The 18,129-nt window shown below is 49.2% G+C and overlaps 3 protein-coding genes across 8 annotated transcripts; 2 read left to right on the top strand and 1 right to left on the bottom strand.

The window, feature by feature from the left end:
* The first annotated feature begins 539 nt into the window (after positions 1-539).
* Slc35a2 (solute carrier family 35 member A2) lies at positions 540-8,322 on the top strand. 3 transcript variants are annotated; one of them, XM_013144332.3, is made up of 5 exons: positions 540-867; positions 2,297-2,479; positions 4,312-4,463; positions 6,388-6,537; positions 8,044-8,322. In XM_013144332.3, exons 1-5 carry the CDS (start codon positions 777-779, stop codon positions 8,170-8,172), a joined length of 705 nt encoding a protein of 234 aa, XP_012999786.1. In that variant the 5' UTR covers positions 540-776; the 3' UTR covers positions 8,173-8,322. The 3 variants fall into 3 exon arrangements, with proteins under 3 accessions (XP_012999786.1, XP_012999785.1, XP_003462612.1); XM_013144331.3 differs by having other exon boundaries at positions 562-867; positions 5,798-6,547; XM_003462564.5 differs by having other exon boundaries at positions 566-867; positions 5,798-6,537.
* Positions 8,323-8,374: 52 nt separating this feature from the next.
* On the bottom strand, positions 8,375-11,567 carry Pqbp1 (polyglutamine binding protein 1). Of its 4 annotated transcripts, none has more exons than XM_003462562.5 (7): positions 11,398-11,567; positions 10,927-11,011; positions 9,916-10,027; positions 9,600-9,712; positions 9,150-9,434; positions 8,866-8,929; positions 8,375-8,702 (listed from the first exon to the last, which is right to left on the bottom strand). In XM_003462562.5, the coding sequence occupies exons 2-7, from the start codon at positions 10,991-10,993 to the stop codon at positions 8,546-8,548; spliced, it is 798 nt and encodes a 265-aa protein (XP_003462610.1). In that variant the 5' UTR covers positions 10,994-11,011; positions 11,398-11,567; the 3' UTR covers positions 8,375-8,545. The 4 variants fall into 4 exon arrangements, with proteins under 4 accessions (XP_003462610.1, XP_005000312.1, XP_005000313.1 ...); XM_005000255.4 differs by having other exon boundaries at positions 10,927-11,008; positions 11,398-11,564; XM_005000256.4 differs by lacking the exon at positions 11,398-11,567 and adding an exon at positions 11,188-11,285.
* A 48-nt stretch (positions 11,568-11,615) lies between these two features.
* Positions 11,616-16,413, top strand: Timm17b (translocase of inner mitochondrial membrane 17B). The gene is made up of 6 exons (XM_003462561.5): positions 11,616-11,752; positions 12,610-12,709; positions 14,139-14,202; positions 15,625-15,753; positions 15,834-15,944; positions 16,040-16,413. The coding sequence occupies exons 1-6, from the start codon at positions 11,727-11,729 to the stop codon at positions 16,126-16,128; spliced, it is 519 nt and encodes a 172-aa protein (XP_003462609.1). The 5' UTR covers positions 11,616-11,726; the 3' UTR covers positions 16,129-16,413.
* Positions 16,414-18,129: the final 1,716 nt, after the last annotated feature.

Genomic DNA, 18,129 nt, shown 5'->3' with positions numbered 1-18,129 from the left:
TGCGCCTCCAAAGACAGCTAGACAAAACAGTTGCACCTTTATAGTCCTTCGGGAGGGAGGAACCTCAGTTCAAGGAAAGTCCTTTCAAGGACAGTGTGGCCTGGCAACCCTAGCTTTTCAATAACGTTGCAGTTTCCTGTTTTGCCGATCCAAGTCTTCCCTACCCCTTAGCTGTTCACCCTCATAGCTTACTTAACAGTGCTCTCATTCCCTGCGTTGAATTCCTTGATCCGCTAACTTGACCTGTCCTCCTTTGACCCTCAGTCACTCCCCTCCCAGGTATCTGTGGGCTCGCTAGGGGCGGAGCCTCGCTGGGAAAAAAAGAAAAGGGGAACTTCAGGCCAATCAAAAAACACGTAGGAGTTTGTAATGCGGAAAGGAGGGTGCCTTCGGAACACGGTGCCAATGAAGATTAGAGATAGACGGGTAGCTGAACCAATGGCATCAGGAGGTAGGGTGGGAGTGTTAAAAGGGGCGTTCCCCGGAGCTGAGGGTTGGGGGGCGGGCCTAGTATGGCCAGTGGCCCAATGAGATTTTGTGAAGTCAGTTGGAGGCAAGCCAGCATTTCCCTGATTCTCAGTCTTACCAGAATGTCGGGTCTGGAAATCCTGTGACAGGCCACTGTTTGGGATTTAACCCATAGATGCACACAAAGAAAAGTCATTGACCTGGCCACTGGCACTTGCCCCATACATATTACGGAGAGCAGGAAGCGGAAGTGACGGACACGGAAGTGGCCTGCTGTTGCCGAGGGGACAAGACAGGCAGATGCCAACATGGCAGCGGTTGGGGCTGGCGGTTCTACTGCGACGGCCGGGCCAGGGGCGGTCTCCACAGTCTCGTTGGAGCCTGGGACCGCGAGTGCAGGTGACTCGGTTGTGGCGGAGCAGTCGGTGGCGAGGAGGAGGTCGGGATATCTGAGGATGGGAAAGGTTCCTCACTAAAGTGGCAGGAAAGCATCCCGTGTGGATCTCTCTATCTCTGTCTCTCTGTCTCTGTAGGAGAAAAGGGAGGACGGAATGGACCATTCTGAGTGTGGTGGGGGCGAGGAAGAGACCATTCTGAGGGTGGTCGTGGGGTGGTTTCTTTCACATTTGCAGAATACAGATAATTCTGAATGTAGAGGAAATTTCCTTTTGAGGAGGCTAAGACCACCGATGTCATTCTGAGTGTATATAGGGTCCTTTATGTAAAGAAGGGTCCTTTATGTAAAGGAGAGTCCATTCTCAGGGCATGGGATTTCTTTGTAGAAACAAAAGATTACTCTGAAGGTGGTGTGGTTCCTTCCTCATAAAAGGACCTCATAAATTTTCAGGGTGGGGCAGATTCTTCTTTCTGAATGACTAGTGAGTCCATTTTGAGGATGAGGATGTCTTTCATTATAAGGGAGAAAACTGTTCAGGGAAGGCTTCTTACTGGAATTATGATTCGTTGTATATTGAGGTGGGAGGGCCCTTCCTTATATGTCTGAGAAGGAACATTCTGAGAATGCCAGGTTCTTCCTTATAGCAGAGAGAGTTCATTGTGACTGTGAGTTAAACAAGGCATTGTTCCTTGGTTAAGGAAGAAGAGTGTGCAGTGGTGGAAGGATGGACTGTGTGGAATATAAGGAAGTATTTCCTTACACTCTTGAAGAAACCAGATCATTCTTGGTGGGATAACTGTTCATTATATAGGATTCACTCCTTGAGACAATAAGGGAGACTGGAGAAATATCATTCCTTAGGGTATGGACATACATTATACAGTGATCTCATTCTCCACACTGGGAGATAAATTTACATGGGACAGTCCCTTTTTGAATAGCAGGATCGTTTCATGTAAATCTTTGGTTGGCTCATTCCTAAAATGGGAATCCTCTGTTCCTTCAGAGATGACAGCAGTGTAAAAGTCCCTTGAGGTAATCATAATGTGTTAGTCTTGTGTTAGACACACATGAAGTACTCAATACATGTTGAGAATATCATTGGTGTTCCGTCTGGGAAAGAGTTGCTTCTCACAACAGGGAGAGAGGGAGCAGGGGAGGGTGTGCAGGGCTTGTCCTGACATTTCAGCATGGATTCCAGGTATAGGTTGAACAGAATGGGGCCACTTCCTTCCTTCTTTGCTGGCTTTTCTTGCCTGTAGCTAAGAGAGTACAGGCAGATAGGAGTCAGACTCTCATTAGGTCAGGGAGGGCAGGAAGAGAAACAAAGTTGTGGTGGCTAAGAGGATCTTGGCTGAGAAATAAGGGGCGGTTGGTGGTGTGACTATGCCCCAGCAGCTTCTGACCCCCTGCTCCTTCCACTCCCCACAGCTCACCGGCGCCTCAAGTACATATCTCTAGCTGTGCTGGTGGTCCAGAATGCCTCCCTCATCCTCAGCATTCGCTACGCCCGCACACTGCCTGGGGACCGTTTCTTTGCCACCACTGCTGTGGTCATGGCCGAAGTGCTCAAAGGTTTCACCTGCCTCCTGCTGCTCTTTGCACAGAAGAGGGGTATGAGCCAGAGAGGGGGATTGGTGGGTAGGACTCCATGTATATGTGTGTGTTCACCTGGAGGGCTTGCTGGGAGAGTGCCCTGGTGCTAGGAACCTGCCTGGGAAATGTGTAGGTATAGCTAAGTGTCCTTCTTTCCCAGCTGTGAGTAGCTGCATCTACTTTTATGCCCCTAATACCCTGGAAGTGATAGGAGTGACATAGTCTGCCGCCAGGTAGCAGAGGGCTCACATGGTGATCAATTGACTTACCTTTAACTTTGTATTATAGAGAATTCCAAGCATACAACATTGATTTTTTTTTTTTTTTTGAGACAGGGACTCTCCATGTATCTCAGGCTGGCCTTGAACCCATTGTGTAGTCCAGGCTGGCCTTGAGCTCAAGGTGATCATCCTGCCTCAGTCTCCCCAGTGCTGGGATTACAGGAATGTGTCACCACGCCCACTTGATAGCATTGAAAAGAATAATAAAATAGCAAAATGTCCATGTACATTCGCCAGGTTCAGAGTTACTATTTCACTTCCTGGCTAAGTGACTGTAAAACAATATCAATGATTATTCACTCACTGCTAATTTGCATTTCTGTGGACTCCTCTCTATTTTGAAGGAAATTTTTATTTTTATTTTTTTTGGGGGGTACTGGGGATTGAATTTACAACCACGCATTTGCAAAGCAAAGATGGTCTCTGCCCTTAGATGGCTGATGGAACACCAAAGAGTTAGGAGAAGTGGAAAAGTGGAATCTAGTCAGTTGCAGTGGTATATTCCAATAACCTCAGCTTCTCAGGAAGCTGGGGCAGGAGGGTGCTGAGTTCAGTCCAGTCTGAGCAATATTGTGAAGTTCCATCTCAAAGAAGAAGAGGCTGTGAATGTAGCTCAGTGCTCTCCTGGGTCAATCCTCAGTGCCAAAAATTAATAGTATATTTTTTGAAGTCAAGTCTAGAATCGTGTCACTCAATGGTAGCACACAGAAGCCCTGGATTCAATCCCTAGTACCAAAAACAAGTAAATGAAAATCTAACCTTTCACTTGGACTCAGGGATTGTACTTAATGAGGTCCTAGATCAGCAATAGCGAACTTTTCAGAGCTGTCAGTGAGACAGACAGCCCACTATACCATGTTTCCCATAGGTTTGTCACCACTTTCCTAGATAGTAATGATGATTTTTTGTTTTTGTTGGTAAAAGAGAGGATCTTACTTTGTAGTGCAAGGTGGCCTTAAACTCACTATGTAGTCCAGGTTGACGTCAAATTCAGTTCTCCTGCTTCAGCCTCCTGAGTGCTGTGTCACAGGTGTGTTCCAGCATGCCCAGCTCTAGTGATGATTATTTCATGGTACAAACATTTACTGAGTTCTTACTCTGTGAGGAAATAGGCGCTCAGATAGTGAATTGTGTCTGTACTTAGTGCACACAGTTTGTGCCTTTTTGTATTTTTTTTTTTTTTGCAGTGCTAGGGGAAGGGCCTAGGGCCTCATGCTTGTTGAGCAGGTGCTCTACCTCTGGGTTACACCCCCAGTGCTCTTTCAGCTATTAAATTAAATACCAGAAAGGCTTCCTGGAGACATAGTTGTACCATTAGGGAAACAGCCCAAGAGCTTGAGGTGTAACTCAGTGGTTGTGTGTGAGCTTAGCATGCTAAGTTCCATCCCCAGCAAACAACCTAATGTGCCCATACACACGTACAGGAAAACAGAAAGAAAAAATAGAGCACAGACCTTGTTCTGGCTCCCAGCAAGCCGGGGGTAAGTGGGCAGTGTACCTTATCCCAGCCTTCAGGCTATCCCGTCTGTGGTAGTTCATGCTATATAGGCTTCTCTTCCTCCCACCCAGGTAACGTGAAGCACCTGATTCTCTTCCTGCACGAGGCCGTCCTGGTGCAGTATGTGGACACGCTCAAGCTTGCTGTTCCTTCTCTCATTTACACCTTGCAGAATAACCTCCAGTATGTTGCCATCTCCAACCTGCCAGCTGCTACCTTCCAGGTGAGCCCCAAGCCCAGCGTGGCCCCAGGGGAGCTGCCTAGCTTGGGGTATGTTACATGTGGAGGAAGGGCACTGCCAGGAGCTGTTACTTTTAAAATATCCCTGGAACTCCTTTAACCTTGGTTTTCTCATTTGTGAGAACTGCCAATAGAAGCAGTAATGCCTGTTTAGGAGGGATGCTAGGATGATTGAAAGAGACACCAACAAAGAGTCCTTAGTTGGCCATCAGTAAGATTGACCTTATTCCTGGGCAGCTGTGTGAAATGGTTAAAGAGCCTGAATGCAGGGGTTGGATTGCTGATTTCAATCTCAGCTGTGCACTTTTTCAGTTGTGTGATTTTGGGGCAAGTCTCCTAACCATTCTGTGTCTTAGTTTACTCTGTCTCTCTGTATTTATCTGACTAAATAATTTTGTAGTACCAGTACTAGGAATTGAACTCAGGGCCTTGTGTATGCTAGTCAGGCACTGAACTGCATCCCAGCCCTTATTGTTTTTAAGAAAGGGTCTTATCACTTTAGCTAGTCTCATCTTGACCTGACTCAGCCTCTTGAGTAACTGAAATTACAGGCATGTACCACTACTCTTGGCATGGTTTATTCATCTTTAAATTGGAGATTATTGCTGAATATGATGGCAAACACTTGTAATCCTAGCACCCAGGAGGCTGAGGTAGGAAGATACAAGTTTGAGGTCGGCCTGAACTTCATAGTGAGACCCTGTCTCAAAAAACAAAAAAATAAAAATAAATAAATTGGGGATTATTGTGGTTTCCTCTTCCTGTGGTGGTTGTGAGGATTAAATAAACTAGGTCACATACAGTGCTCAGATATATAGTAGCACATAGTGAGTGCTATGTAAATATTTGTTGGCTTTATTGTTGTGGTTTCTTCATGATCTTTTTTTTTTGGTACCAGGGATCAAATTCATGACTTAATGCTTGGCAGGCAGGCACTTAATGCCGCTGAGCTACATCCCCGGCCCTGATTCATTATGTTCTGAAAGGCATTTTACATACATCAGCCTACCAGCCTCACTTTACAGATGACAATGCCAGGGCTCAGCCTGGCCTTGTCCCTAGTCACAGGAGGAAATGGAATTGAGATGTGGCTTGGAATTTCCTAGCACAGCCACTCTTATGTGTACTCTCTGGAAGGGTCTTTAGAGGCACATAGTCCCAATTTAGCCAGTGGCCAATGACTGGCTATTTTTGCTGGTTTTATTGTCATCTATCCCATCCCCCTTCCTCCATTGTGCCTAGGACCACAGTGGGTACTATCCCAGTGTGTATTGCTGGGGTCCGAGGGGCCTCAGTGTTTTGCATATGTGCCTGCAGGTGACATACCAGCTGAAGATCCTGACCACAGCACTGTTCTCTGTGCTCATGCTGAACCGCAGCCTTTCCCGGCTACAGTGGGCCTCCCTGCTGCTCCTCTTCACTGGTGTCGCCATCGTTCAGGCACAGCAAGCTGGTGGTGGCAGCCCACGGCCACTGGATCAGAACCCCGGAGCAGGCCTAGCAGCTGTTGTGGCCTCCTGCCTCTCCTCAGGCTTTGCGGGTGTCTACTTTGAGAAGATCCTCAAAGGCAGCTCAGGCTCTGTGTGGCTGCGCAACCTGCAACTGGGCCTTTTTGGGACGGCCCTAGGCCTGGTGGGGCTCTGGTGGGCTGAGGGCACTGCTGTGGCCCACCGTGGCTTCTTCTTTGGGTACACGCCTGCTGTCTGGGGTGTGGTACTCAACCAGGCCTTTGGGGGGCTACTGGTGGCTGTTGTTGTCAAATATGCTGACAACATCCTCAAGGGCTTTGCCACCTCCCTGTCCATTGTGCTCTCCACTGTGGCCTCTATTCGCCTTTTTGGCTTCCACCTGGACCCACTGTTTGCCCTTGGCGCTGGGCTTGTCATCGGTGCTGTCTACCTCTACAGCCTTCCCCGAAGTGCAAAAGCCATAGCTTCTGCTTCTGCCTCTGCTGCTGCCTCCGGGCCCTGCATTCACCAACAGCCTCCAGGGCAGCCACCACCACCGCAGCTGTCCTCCCACCGTGGAGACCTCGTCACGGAGCCCTTTCTGCCAAAGTCAGTTCTGGTAAAGTGAGGGCTGGTGGCAGTGGGGGGAGACAGGGTGGGGGATGGGGAGGAGGGTGTTGGGCACCTGCAGGACCTGAGTCATCGCTGAGACCTAGCTCCTCTGGGATTGGAAGATGGTCTTTTCTTCCAGGTCACTGAGACTTCTGGAGGGGTGTGGGACCAGGGCTGGAAAGACTGAACTCCTTTCCCTGGAGACGGGTTTTAGAACTGCTTCCTCTGCCAGAGTCTAACCTCTTTGGGGATAGGGTTAGGGGTATTGATTCAAGGCCTTTATCTGTACGCTCCCTGTGTGGGAGGTATCCTGTCTCTAATGCCTGGGACGGTCCCTCCCAGCTATCCTTCCACTTTGGTAAGGACAGACTGAACAGAAGTCTGCTGCTTGTCAGTAATGACTGATTCCTCCTTGTGGGGTTCAGCTTCCTAGCATTTGAGGCCTTCTCTTCCCTTCCCACTACTCTGGGTCACGTTAGCAGTTCAGTCTCGTTTGCAGCCTTGGGGCAGCTGCCCTTCCACAGGCCTTTGAAGCAGGGCCCTTGAAACTGAGGCTGTAGAGAGCACTTGAGGGGAGGAAGAGGTTCAAGCTGAGTTTCTGTCCGCCCTTCTGGGGGAGGGTGCAGTAGGGACCATTTTCATTTTGGTGGTTTGGGGGTTTGTGATGTAATCAGGTCACTGATGATCCAGCGTGTGGGGGAAATGGGGAGGGGATGGTTCTTGAAGTGACTGAATCTCATTCAGTTTAAGACACTGGTAGTTGCCAGATGCAGGGTTAGAGATATCCAGAGAGGAAAAATAAAGCTGCCAGTCACACTCTTGCTATCCTAGCTGGCTGTTTGAGGCATCCTTACTTCATGAAGAGGTGGTATCTTAAGAGTTGATGAATGGGGCTGGGGATTTAGCTCAGCGGCATAAGCACCTGCCTTGCAAGCAGGCGGTCGTGAGTTCGATCCTCGGTACTGATAAAAATGAAAAAGACAAAAAAAAAAAAAAAAAAAAAAGAGTTGATGAACGATGGAACCTATCCCCTGCACTCCCCAAAGCTTACTAACCCTTAACTGTGTCCCAGGGTGTGTGTGTGGGTGTGTGTGTGTGTGTGTGTGTGTGTGCGTGCGTGCGCGCGCGCACACACACGCACACACGTGCGAATGCCCGAGTGTGTGCACGTGTCTGTGTGTGCATGGGAGATGGCTGGACTGTCTTTGCTACATGTAAATAGGGCCATTCGATCTTTATTTTTGATTAATTTGTTCTGATTATTTGGTTGGTTTTCTAAGGAACTGTAATGAACAAATGTCAGGATACCCAATGCCAAATAAAGATGTTGTATTTATGTAGTCCACGTGTAGCTTTCTGACCCTGGGGCCGCGTTCTCCACATAAAGCACCGCTACTAACCCAGAACTACCATCCTTACTACCACTGCCCTCACTTGCTCAGAAAGCCCTCCTGCCAGCCTACCCCAGCTCTGTGTTTCTCTTTCCTCCCATTCCCACCACAGGTTGCTCACCAAGGTGAAGGGTTCGTAGTCGCCGGGAATGAAGATGTTGGCTTGGCCTCGTTCTCCTTTCTTGCCCTGGCCCAGCTGAGACCAAACCCTTTGATCAGTATTAGGGGGAGAGGGAGATAGAGGAATTCTTTGTCCCCACTACTCCCACCCTCATGAAGGCCTGAACTGTCTAAGCTCTGTTCATGATCCACATCAACTCTAAGCCCTTGCTACCCCTAACTATATCCTTAGGTGAGTTTTTGCAAATAAAATGTGTTTTACATCTTGCCAGCTTGGGTTGGGAAGCACAGAAGGAGCAAGAGAAGCACTCAAGCCTTGTGGATATGATCACAGGAACGCTTTTATTATAAACACCACTAAGCTGGCTTAGTGGTGGAGTACTTGCATGCATGAAGCCTTGGTTCCCATCCCAGCACTGCAAAAAGGAGGGAAACAAAAGGAAGCAAGAGAAAAAGAAAGTCTCCAGGGCTCAGGAGAGCGAAGGTTCAGTCCTTCAGTCTTGCTGTTTGGTTCGAGAGGCTTCAGCATTAGCCCGCAGCACAGCCCCTGGCGATGGGTACGGACGCTGCTGGAAGAGGGGCCCTGCTGCTGTAGTGTCAGCACCTGTCTTGGCTTCATTCCGCTTGGGGAGTCCTGTTGACCAAGTGCCCCTGGGGTTGACAGAGAGTCAGGGTGTGAGAAGGGGGTATGTGGGCACCCCTCAACCAGCCAAGACTCAGGAACAGACGAAGGAGGTGGCAAGGAGAAAGGCAGTGTTCTCAGGTACGGTGAGTCAGGAGGAAAGAAAAGGGTTCGTGGGAGGTCGTCACCTACCGGGGGGCATCTGAATACGAGCTGGGGTCCATGGGGTCTAGCTCTTCATCCTTTCGGCTTGCCACTGTGGAAGTAAGTGGCAGGGCAATTTCCTCAATCAAGGCGCAAGCAAGGAGCCCCTGATCCCTGAGCACCCCATCCCAGGGAGACATGGAGACTGCAGCTGCTGTGGCTGGCAGCATCTTTCTCCGGGAGTCAGATTTGGGCAGGATCCTGTGAGAAGTCCTCCCATCCATGCCCCAGTGCCTTACCTGCCTCCCCGGACCGCAGCTTGCCCTGCTTACCCTTCTTGCTCTTGGGGTAGGGAGCCAGCTCCTCGCGGCGATGGTGGCGTCGTTCTTTTCCTTCTTCTCGGTCTATCTTGTCATACCCACGATCACGATCCCTGTCCCTGTCCCGCTCTCGCTCTCTGTCCACTTTGTCATAACCACGTTCTCGATCTCTGTCAGACTTGTCATGGTTCCGGTCTGACTTGTCGTGATTGCGGTCTGGCTTCTCGTGGCTGCGGTCAGACTTCTCATGGCCCCTGTCCAATTTCTCATGGCTCCGGTCCAACTTCTCCTCAGCATCTAGGGGGACAAGAAGGTCAAGAAATGACCAGAACCTAGCAGTTTAACAGTCTCATTAGGCTGGGCCTGGCCCTACCTGGTCTCACCTGCCCCTCCTAGAATTGACCTGACCCCTTTCTAAAACTGCTACAACAATTTGAGGCACCCTCATATCTGCTAACTTACCTGTATTATTGCTCCTGAGCTTCTTGGCAGATTTGGTAACGACGGAGTTGGGGTCATGTGGGGAGAGCCAGGATACGAGGTCTGTGTCTACATTCCAGTAGTAAGGAAGCCCGCTGTGGGGCAGTGGGAGGGAAGGAATATCAGCACAGATGGCCTCTCCTGGTATCAATTCGTGTCTTCTCAACCTCTGCCTTATACCTGCCCCATATTGGAACCCCCATATCTTCCCCTGTGCCCCCTATATATCCCACAGCTCAGGACAACACAGGAAGGGCAGAGGCAGAAGTCAGCTCCCTCTTGAGGTCCCCAGGCTCACCAGGAAGGGTCGAACACCTTGTACCAGCTTGGTGGCAGGCCCTCCAACCGAGTGGCCTCATAATCTACAGGATCATCATCATAGTCCTCAGCAATGATCTCTTCCTCTGGTTCTGGCAGAACAAGGAGGTCAGCAGTTAAGAAGCAGGAAAGTTTTCATTCTACAGTCAAGGTCATGAGAGACACTCAAATCCACACAAAACATGTATGGAAGACATACATATGCCAAGAATCATATGAAGTATTTCCCATATCCAGACCCATCTGCCTCAGCCTCCCATTGCTGAGGATACAGGTGTGTGCCACTATGTCTGGCCCTCACCATCAGTTTAAACTGTTAACCATAATATGTATGCCAGACACTGTAGGAGGCCCCAAAAATGTCAGCTGTTGATATGGTTGATGAAATCTATGTCACCACTATTAGGTCCATCACTAGACTACCTCTGAAACATGCTATCTTTGGTAAATAAACTATCAACACCTTGCACACAGGAGTCTGTGGGCTAGCTATACTTCCTATTAGATACCGTGTAGTCACCTCTATGCGTTGATTCACATCTACTTTAATTACTTTTAGGGACTAGGTCTATGTTGCTCAAGTGATCCCTCTGCATCAGCCTCCTGAGTAGCTAGCTGGCACTACAGGTGCGTGCCACCACCTTTGGTTTGATTTTTGGATTAAACACAGCATCAGATGTCACTGCTGAAGACGAAATATCAGTCCCCCGTCCACTGCTTAGCCCACTGCACAAATGGATGTCAGGAAATCAAACTGTTAACAGGGGCTGGGGATTTAGCTCAGCGGCATAAGCGCCTGCCTTGCAAGCAGGCAGTCGTGAGTTCGATCCCTGATGCCGATTAAAAAAAATGAAAAAAACTGTTAACTTATAATAACTGTCACCCCACTGCTTGGTGCACCCCCTATGCCAGCTATTAGTTGTCAGTAGCGACAATAAAATGCCTGTCAAGGCTGACACATTGTAGGCCCATCTGCTCTTAGTTATCTCACCGGGCTCCAGATGTTTAAGGATGCCTCTCTTGGCCAAGCGGGTCTGCAGCGCAACGGGGAGTGGCATTATCGATTAGCTCACCTACTAGGAACAGATGGACATACTGAAGATTAGAATCTGAATCCAGTATCAACTGCTTTCCCACCGCATGTACACGATCATCTGACCCCCATCTACCCAAATGCACCATTAGCTGGCTGCATGAAACGTATCTGCGAAAAGATGGAAGAGGCGCGACATAATCAACAACTTTCACCAACCCAGCTCTCCAAGCCTCAGGCTGCAGGGCCCAATTCTTCACGCAGGCCCAGGCTCCTCCCACCGCCGAAGGGGCCACGCGCACTCTAGAAATGGCCTCACTCAACGTCACTCAAAAAACGGCCCGATGGGAGGTACCAAAGCACTGGGGGTGGGGAAGCAGAATGCAGTACCTCCAGCTCTTAAACAAAAAAAACCCACCCCGGCATTACCGAAACAGTCGTGCGGGTTAAGGAAGCCTGTCAGGTCGGTCGCCTCTTTCTCGTTGCCACTATGATCGCCAGTTACTACAAGCGTGTTTTTCTTCCAAAACACGAAATGAGGCCCTCTTTCCGGGAGCGTTGTGACTAGGCGACACTAGGGCTGCAGTGAATCGATGACGCAAGCCTGGCTAACCAATAAGAATGCGCCCTTGGTCTGACGCTACAAAACGACCCAATTGTTTTTCTGGAATCAGTAGAAAGCTTGCGCGCCCGTGTGCGTTACACTGGGGGCGTGGCCCAGCTGAGTTCCGCTGACTGCGCGGCTAAGCGCCGGCGCCATGGAGGAGTACGCTCGAGAGCCTTGGTACGACGGTGGGCACAGGCATCCGGACGGTTGCTGTGGCGCCCAGGCCAGCTATGGGAGGCGGGCGGGGGAGGCACCGGCCACACAATGCACGTCCCGGCCTCGGGATACTTAGAAACGTAACTTCTTCCGCTCCCAACTGGCTCCTCCCACTTGGTCGCCTTTAAGAAGGTCCTTAGTTGTGTGCCCGAGAAGGTGCGGTACCTGGCAAACCACCTTGCGTTTACCCTGAGTTCGAGCCTCCTCGTCCAGCTTCGTTAACGTAGAGAAGCGTTGGCCAAATCCACGCTCGCGGTGGGGGGAAAGGCGGCTGACTAGAAACCCGTAGGGTTACCACGCGGGTTTTTTTCCCAGGTCGCTTCTGTGAATCGGGGCGGGGCACGGATGAGCTATTGTGGACAAGGAGAGGGTCCCGAGCACTCGGGAGCTTGGTTTTTCCCTCTCCTAGGTTTCAAAGGTCAAGAAGGAGGAACTTAGTTGGACGCACTCATTGTGGAAAACGGGGTACCATTCTATCTTGTTTCTGTAGTAGTACTAGGTGATTAACGCTTCCTTCTGTCGCCGCTGTTGCAACGTGCCGACTCTGCGTCTATCAGTCTAGTTTGATCTTCGATATTAAAACAGATGCCTGATCTCTTTCTTGGGGTCAAGAGTAATATTTTCCCCTTTTGCTTCACTTCTCAATTTCATGAGGTTTAAAAAAGAGACAAGACTAGCTTGTTGTTATCATCTGAACCGTTTCTTCCCACTCTAACTTCCGTTGGAGTGACTTGATTTCTCCCGCTGGAAAGAGTCCAAACAGGACCTTGCGGGAAGGGGACTCACGTTAACCCCACCCTTCTCTTCCTGCTTTGCAGCCCGTGGCGAATTGTGGATGACTGCGGTGGAGCCTTCACGATGGGCGTGATCGGTGGCGGGGTCTTCCAGGCTATCAAGGGCTTCCGCAATGCTCCGGTTGTGAGTCCTGGGCTTATTCCCCAGTGATGTGGGGTCAGCAATGTTGCCTGCACAGAACACTGTTGGAAAACTGCTTGGAGCTGCCAGTCAGCATACACTGTTTTTCTGCTGTCTGCTCACCTACTGTGTATCAAGCCTGGCTCCCGGATCTGGGCTTTGGGGAAACTACACACAGGCCTCTGGCTTCCATCCACGCAGCTGTTGGAGTTGCTGTGCTGTCCCAACTTCACCCCACGGTCTGCAGATATAGCTCAGTGGTAGGGCACTTGCCTAATGAGCGTGATTGCAGGGCTCCATCCCCAGCACTGTAAATAAACAAATCAGTCATCTGGACTGGGGTTGTGTAGCTTCCTGGTAAGCACCTGCTTAGCATATTTGAGGACATATGTTCAATCCCCAGCACTGCAAAAAAAAAGAAGAAGAAAAAAGTCACCACAAAATTCTAAATGTGGGTACAAACCCAGATGAAAGTTTACCTAGAGCTAGATTCTGAGTTAGATAACATGGATATAGGGAAGTGATAGGAGAGGCAGCCTTAAAACTGAGAAAATCTTTTTAACATAATTTTCTCTGTGACCCTCAACCCCCAAAGATCACATCAAATGTACCTTTAACTGCCATTCATTTGCTAAGGTCTCTTCAGTTTTTCTTTCTTTCCTTTTTTTTTTTTTTTTTTTTTGGTACCTGGGATCGAACTCATGACCTCATGCTTGCCAGGCAGGTGCTTGTGCCACTGAGCTAAATCACCGGCCTAACAGGATTTTTCTTGACTCCACGTGGCTCAACGATGTATTCCTCCTGTCTCATGGAGTGCCTGTCTGAAGTCTCATTGATCTACTCAGAATCTGTCTCCCACCATAATGAGTCCAGAGTGGGCAGGGGTCAGATCTACCTTGTTCACTGCAGTGTCCCTGCATGTAGCATGGTGCTGGGCACATAATGGGTACCCCTCACTGAATGAATCATTTACTGAATGAATGGGCAAACAAGTTAATAAATTAGACTCAGCAACCCAACTCTAGGAACACCTGTGTTGGCATGTCCCCCAGGTCCCTAGTTGTTGGCTGCTGCTCTGCATTGAACAATTTACCATCCCTCTGTTTTGTTTTGGTTTTTTGGTACTGCGAATGGAACTCAGGGCCTCATACATGCGAGGCAAGCACTCTAGTACTAACCTATACCCCAGTCCCCCCACCTCCTTTTTGCAGTACTATGGATTGAACCCAGGACCTTTGTACTGGGCTACATCTCCAGTCACTTTTTAAATTTTTTGTTTGGTTTGCTTTGTTTTTTTTTTTTTGAGAAAGGGTCTTGCTAGTTCAGGCTGGCCTTGAATTTCTGAGAATCCTTCTGCTCAGCTTTTCCAAGTGCTGAGATTACAGGTGTGAGCCACTGCACCCAGCCTGACAACCTTTCTTACTTTTCCTAGGGAATTCAACACCGGTTGAGAGGGAGTGTTAATGCTGTGAGGATCCGAGCACCCCAGATTGGAGGTGAGGAGCTTGCGGGGAATAGAGGAGATGTTGTGGCTATGTTGGGAGTGATTGATCCTTTGGGACTAGACTGCGAGGCAGGGGGCCCACTTTCTAGCCAAGACTCTCTCAGGGACTTCCCAGGGTAGATGATCCTTTCCAACAATTTAATATGAAGGGACAAGGCTATGGATTCTGGAGTTTAAATCCAAGCCATGGCTCTTCTTTGTGGCGTGACTTCAGGTTAGTAGCGTGTCCTCTGTGAACTTGATGTGTACCATGATGATGACTACACTAATCTCATTGTTGATTTTTAGTTTACATGGTACTTACTAACTGCTAGTTGATATGTTAAGGCCTTTGATAATATTAACTAGTTTAAAATTGCAGGAGTCAAAAAAAAAGAATACCTCAAATAGATCCTGAGACATAGTACCCCTTGCTAAGCATTTTAACTATAGGCTGAGTACCCCTTACCAAAAATGCTGGAGACCAGAAGTATTTCCAAGAGTTTTGTGGATTTGGAAATGCTTGTATATGCAAAATAAGACATCTTGGGAATGCACCCAAGTTTAAAGATAAGATTCAGTTATATTTCAAATGCAACATATATAACCCAAAGATAATTTTATGTATTGTGTGTGTGTGTGTGTGTGTGTGTGTGTGTGTGTATTTTTTTAACACAGTGCTGAGGATTGAACCAAGGTCCTTGAGATGCTAGGCAAGTGCTTTAGCTCAGTAGTGCAGTGTTTACCTAGCATGCGTGTGGCCCTGGGTTTGATTCCTGGCACTGCAAAAACAAAACAAAGTAAATAGGAGTTAATCTGTGTTACTCAAACTGGTCTTGAATTTCTGGTTTCAAGGAAACCTTTTGCCTCAGCCTTCCCAATATCTGGGACTACAGGCACATTTTACCATATCCAGATAATTTTATGCTATATTTTTAGTTCATCTAGTTGCGTTGTTTTGTGGTAGTGAGGATCAAACCCAGAGGTACTCTTCTAGCGAGCTACAACTTTAACCTTTAGCTTTTTATTTTGAGATAAGTTCTTGATAAGTTGCCTGGGCAGGACTTGAATGTGGGGGAAAAATCCACATAAATCTACTTGTAACCATTCATCACCTCTTTATTTAAGGTGAAAGCAATGTGGGTGGCAATTAGATAGCCTAAAGTCAGAGTTCCACAGAATAAAAACAGAATTTTCTGTCCGTCTTTATGGCTTTTTGTCTCTGTGCCTTTTTTGTTCTTGGCGTGCTCTTTTTTTTGGTGCAAGAGATGGAACCCATGTCATGCGATGCTGTGTATACTCTACTCCTGAGCCATAGCCCCAAGTCTTTTCTCTGTTCTTAGCCAGAGCATTCCGTCTCAGCAGTCTCCAGAGCCTGAGATGTGGATTCTTGGCTTTCCCAGGAACACTTACTCTGGGCCTCTGTCCCCCACAGGTAGCTTTGCAGTATGGGGGGGCCTGTTCTCCACCATTGACTGTGGCCTGGTGCGGATGCGGGGCAAGGAGGACCCCTGGAACTCCATCACCAGCGGAGCCCTGACGGGAGCTGTGCTGGCTGCCCGCAGTGAGTGCCCCAGCCCTGGTCCCAGTGTCTGTGCTTTGTTCATTCTTCCCTGAGCTCTGTCCCTCTATTGTTTTCCCCAGGTGGTCCACTGGCCATGGTTGGTTCTGCAATGATGGGGGGCATCCTGCTGGCTCTCATCGAGGGTGTTGGTATCCTTCTCACTCGATATACTGCCCAGCAGTTCCGTAACGGTGAGCAAGCAGTCAGGGGAGGATGGTCAGGGTGAGATGGCAAGGGTCCTGCACGGCCTCTTCCGCTTGTCCTGACCACCTTCTCCCTTCTCCAGCACCCCCATTCCTGGAGGACCCGAGCCAGCTGCCCCCTAAGGAGGGTACCCCAGCCCCAGGCTATTCCAGCTATCAACAGTACCATTGAAGAAATCACCGCCTGACATCATGCCACCGTGGGAGCTGCCCCTCAGTCACCTCCCCGATGATCTACCTCGAAGGGAGGGCTGGCTCCCAGTTAGCCCTGGGACCCTCCAGAGAGGGCCTCTACTTTGCTCCCCTGTCCCAGGGTGGGGGTGGGGCACCCCAGCTGCCCTGACAGATGAGTCCCCTTTTTCTCTCTCAGGGCACCCCAGCCCCACACATGCAACAAACTATCCCAGCTCCTTCAAGTGGCACCCTGATGAGTATTTAAAGGCAGTTGGGAAATGCCTGTGTCTGTACTTCTTGAGTGTCTCCCCCACCCCTCTGAAAAAGGGATAGCACCCTTCCTAGATTCCTAGAAGCCCTAGGACTTAGAGTCCCACAGCGGGTAGCCTCTGACTGGGAAGGAGTGTATAATAAAATGAATCAGGTATATGAGGAAGGGTATGTGGGGGCCAAGCAGTGGATCGTAAGTGGATGGAGAAGCATGTCTAGGAAAAGAGTGTGGGGACACAGGGTCACTGGGTTGCGGGTGGTCCTGACATTGCAACCCGGGTGTCACATACCAGCACCCACCCCTCCTCCACAAGCCTGGGTGCTCAGACTGGGGAACAGACCTCATGAGAAGACCCTTCTGGATGATCCCCCTCACTGTGGCTCTGGGTAAAAGTAGGGGTTGGGTTCATCTGGCTTCCTCAAAGAAGGGGTATCCTGTGTCACTCTCCCCTACCCAGAGACACTTCTCTGCCATGCAGTTGGCAGTTTGGTTTGTGTTTTTGTTGGGTTTTGTTTTGTCTCTTTGAGACAGGGTCTCCCTATATAGTTCAGGCTGCTCTTGAAATCACTTTGTAGTTAACACTGGCCTCGAACTCAGTGATCTCCTGCCTCAGCCTCCCAAGTCCTGCAGTTACGGGTATGCATCCTGGCTTGTCAGTTTGGTTTAAAGAAAAACCACAAAATAGCTAGAAATGAGTTTTCAGTGAGAGGTAGGGGGAGATTTTTCTGGATGGGCATCTCTAAGTACTGACCGTTACTTCTGCACAAGCCCCTGTATCAGTGGGGCAAACATGGGCTCTTCTGGGATGTAGAGGCCCCCAGGAGACTCATAAGCTCTGTGAAGTCACCTGTTTCCTTTCTACAAACTGATCATTGCAGTAGGTCTCAGGGAAGACCTGCAAAGTTGCCTTCAGCAGGCCACTTAGGTGCAAGGCCCTTTCTCTGTGGTACTGCTCCGTAGGTAGGCAAAGGCCCATTCCCTGGGCTTCTCAATGATCTAGGGGACCTGGAGGTCTTCGGTGGTGACACAGCTACAACTTTCTGTGCCAGGCATTGAGCACCACCTCACCAATGGCCCTCTGAAGGGCAGAGTGGACTAGAGATGAAGGTAGCAGGCACCACGCTTGTAACTCAGCATTCTAGCTGGAGTCTGGATTCTAGCTGGTGGTAACATCGTGTAGGCCACAATGCTACCTTAACAGGGTAACCTAGGTGTAAATGTATGTCAGGGCAACTAGCTCCTCTGCCCCTATTCCTTTTGCACTCAAGGCTCTACCTCCATGCCAATTCCCAGGCCCTAGGTATTTCCAAGCCTTTACCTGCTCTCTAGCTCTGCCTGCCTGCCCCCTGCCCCAGGCTTTTCCTTTTTTCCTGTGGCACTCCATAGGGCTACATACCCTACCTCCATTTCTTTTTTTTTTTTTTTTTGTCTTTTTCCTTTTTGTTGGTACTGAGGATCGAACTCACAACTGCCTGCTTGCAAGGCAGGTGCTTATGCCGCTGAGCTAAATCCCCAGCCCCTCCTACCTCCATTTCTTATATTTTCTGAGACAAGTTCTTGATGGAGTTCAGTCTGACCTTAAACTCACTGTGTAACCCATATTGGCTTCAAATTCACAGTGATCCCAAACTAGACTCATGTCTGTGGAAAAAAAAATTCATAAGTGAGCCTCCCACTTCAGCTTCCTGAATACTGGGATTACTGGTGTGTGCCCTACCTCCTCTATGA

This window comes from Cavia porcellus, unplaced genomic scaffold, assembly GCF_034190915.1.
Source record: "Cavia porcellus strain 051 isolate PalLab524CR breed Dunkin Hartley unplaced genomic scaffold, mCavPor4.1 scaffold_3, whole genome shotgun sequence".
In the NCBI taxonomy this organism is placed as follows: domain Eukaryota; kingdom Metazoa; phylum Chordata; class Mammalia; order Rodentia; family Caviidae; genus Cavia; species Cavia porcellus.
This window is presented reverse-complemented; position numbering and strand designations above follow the sequence as displayed.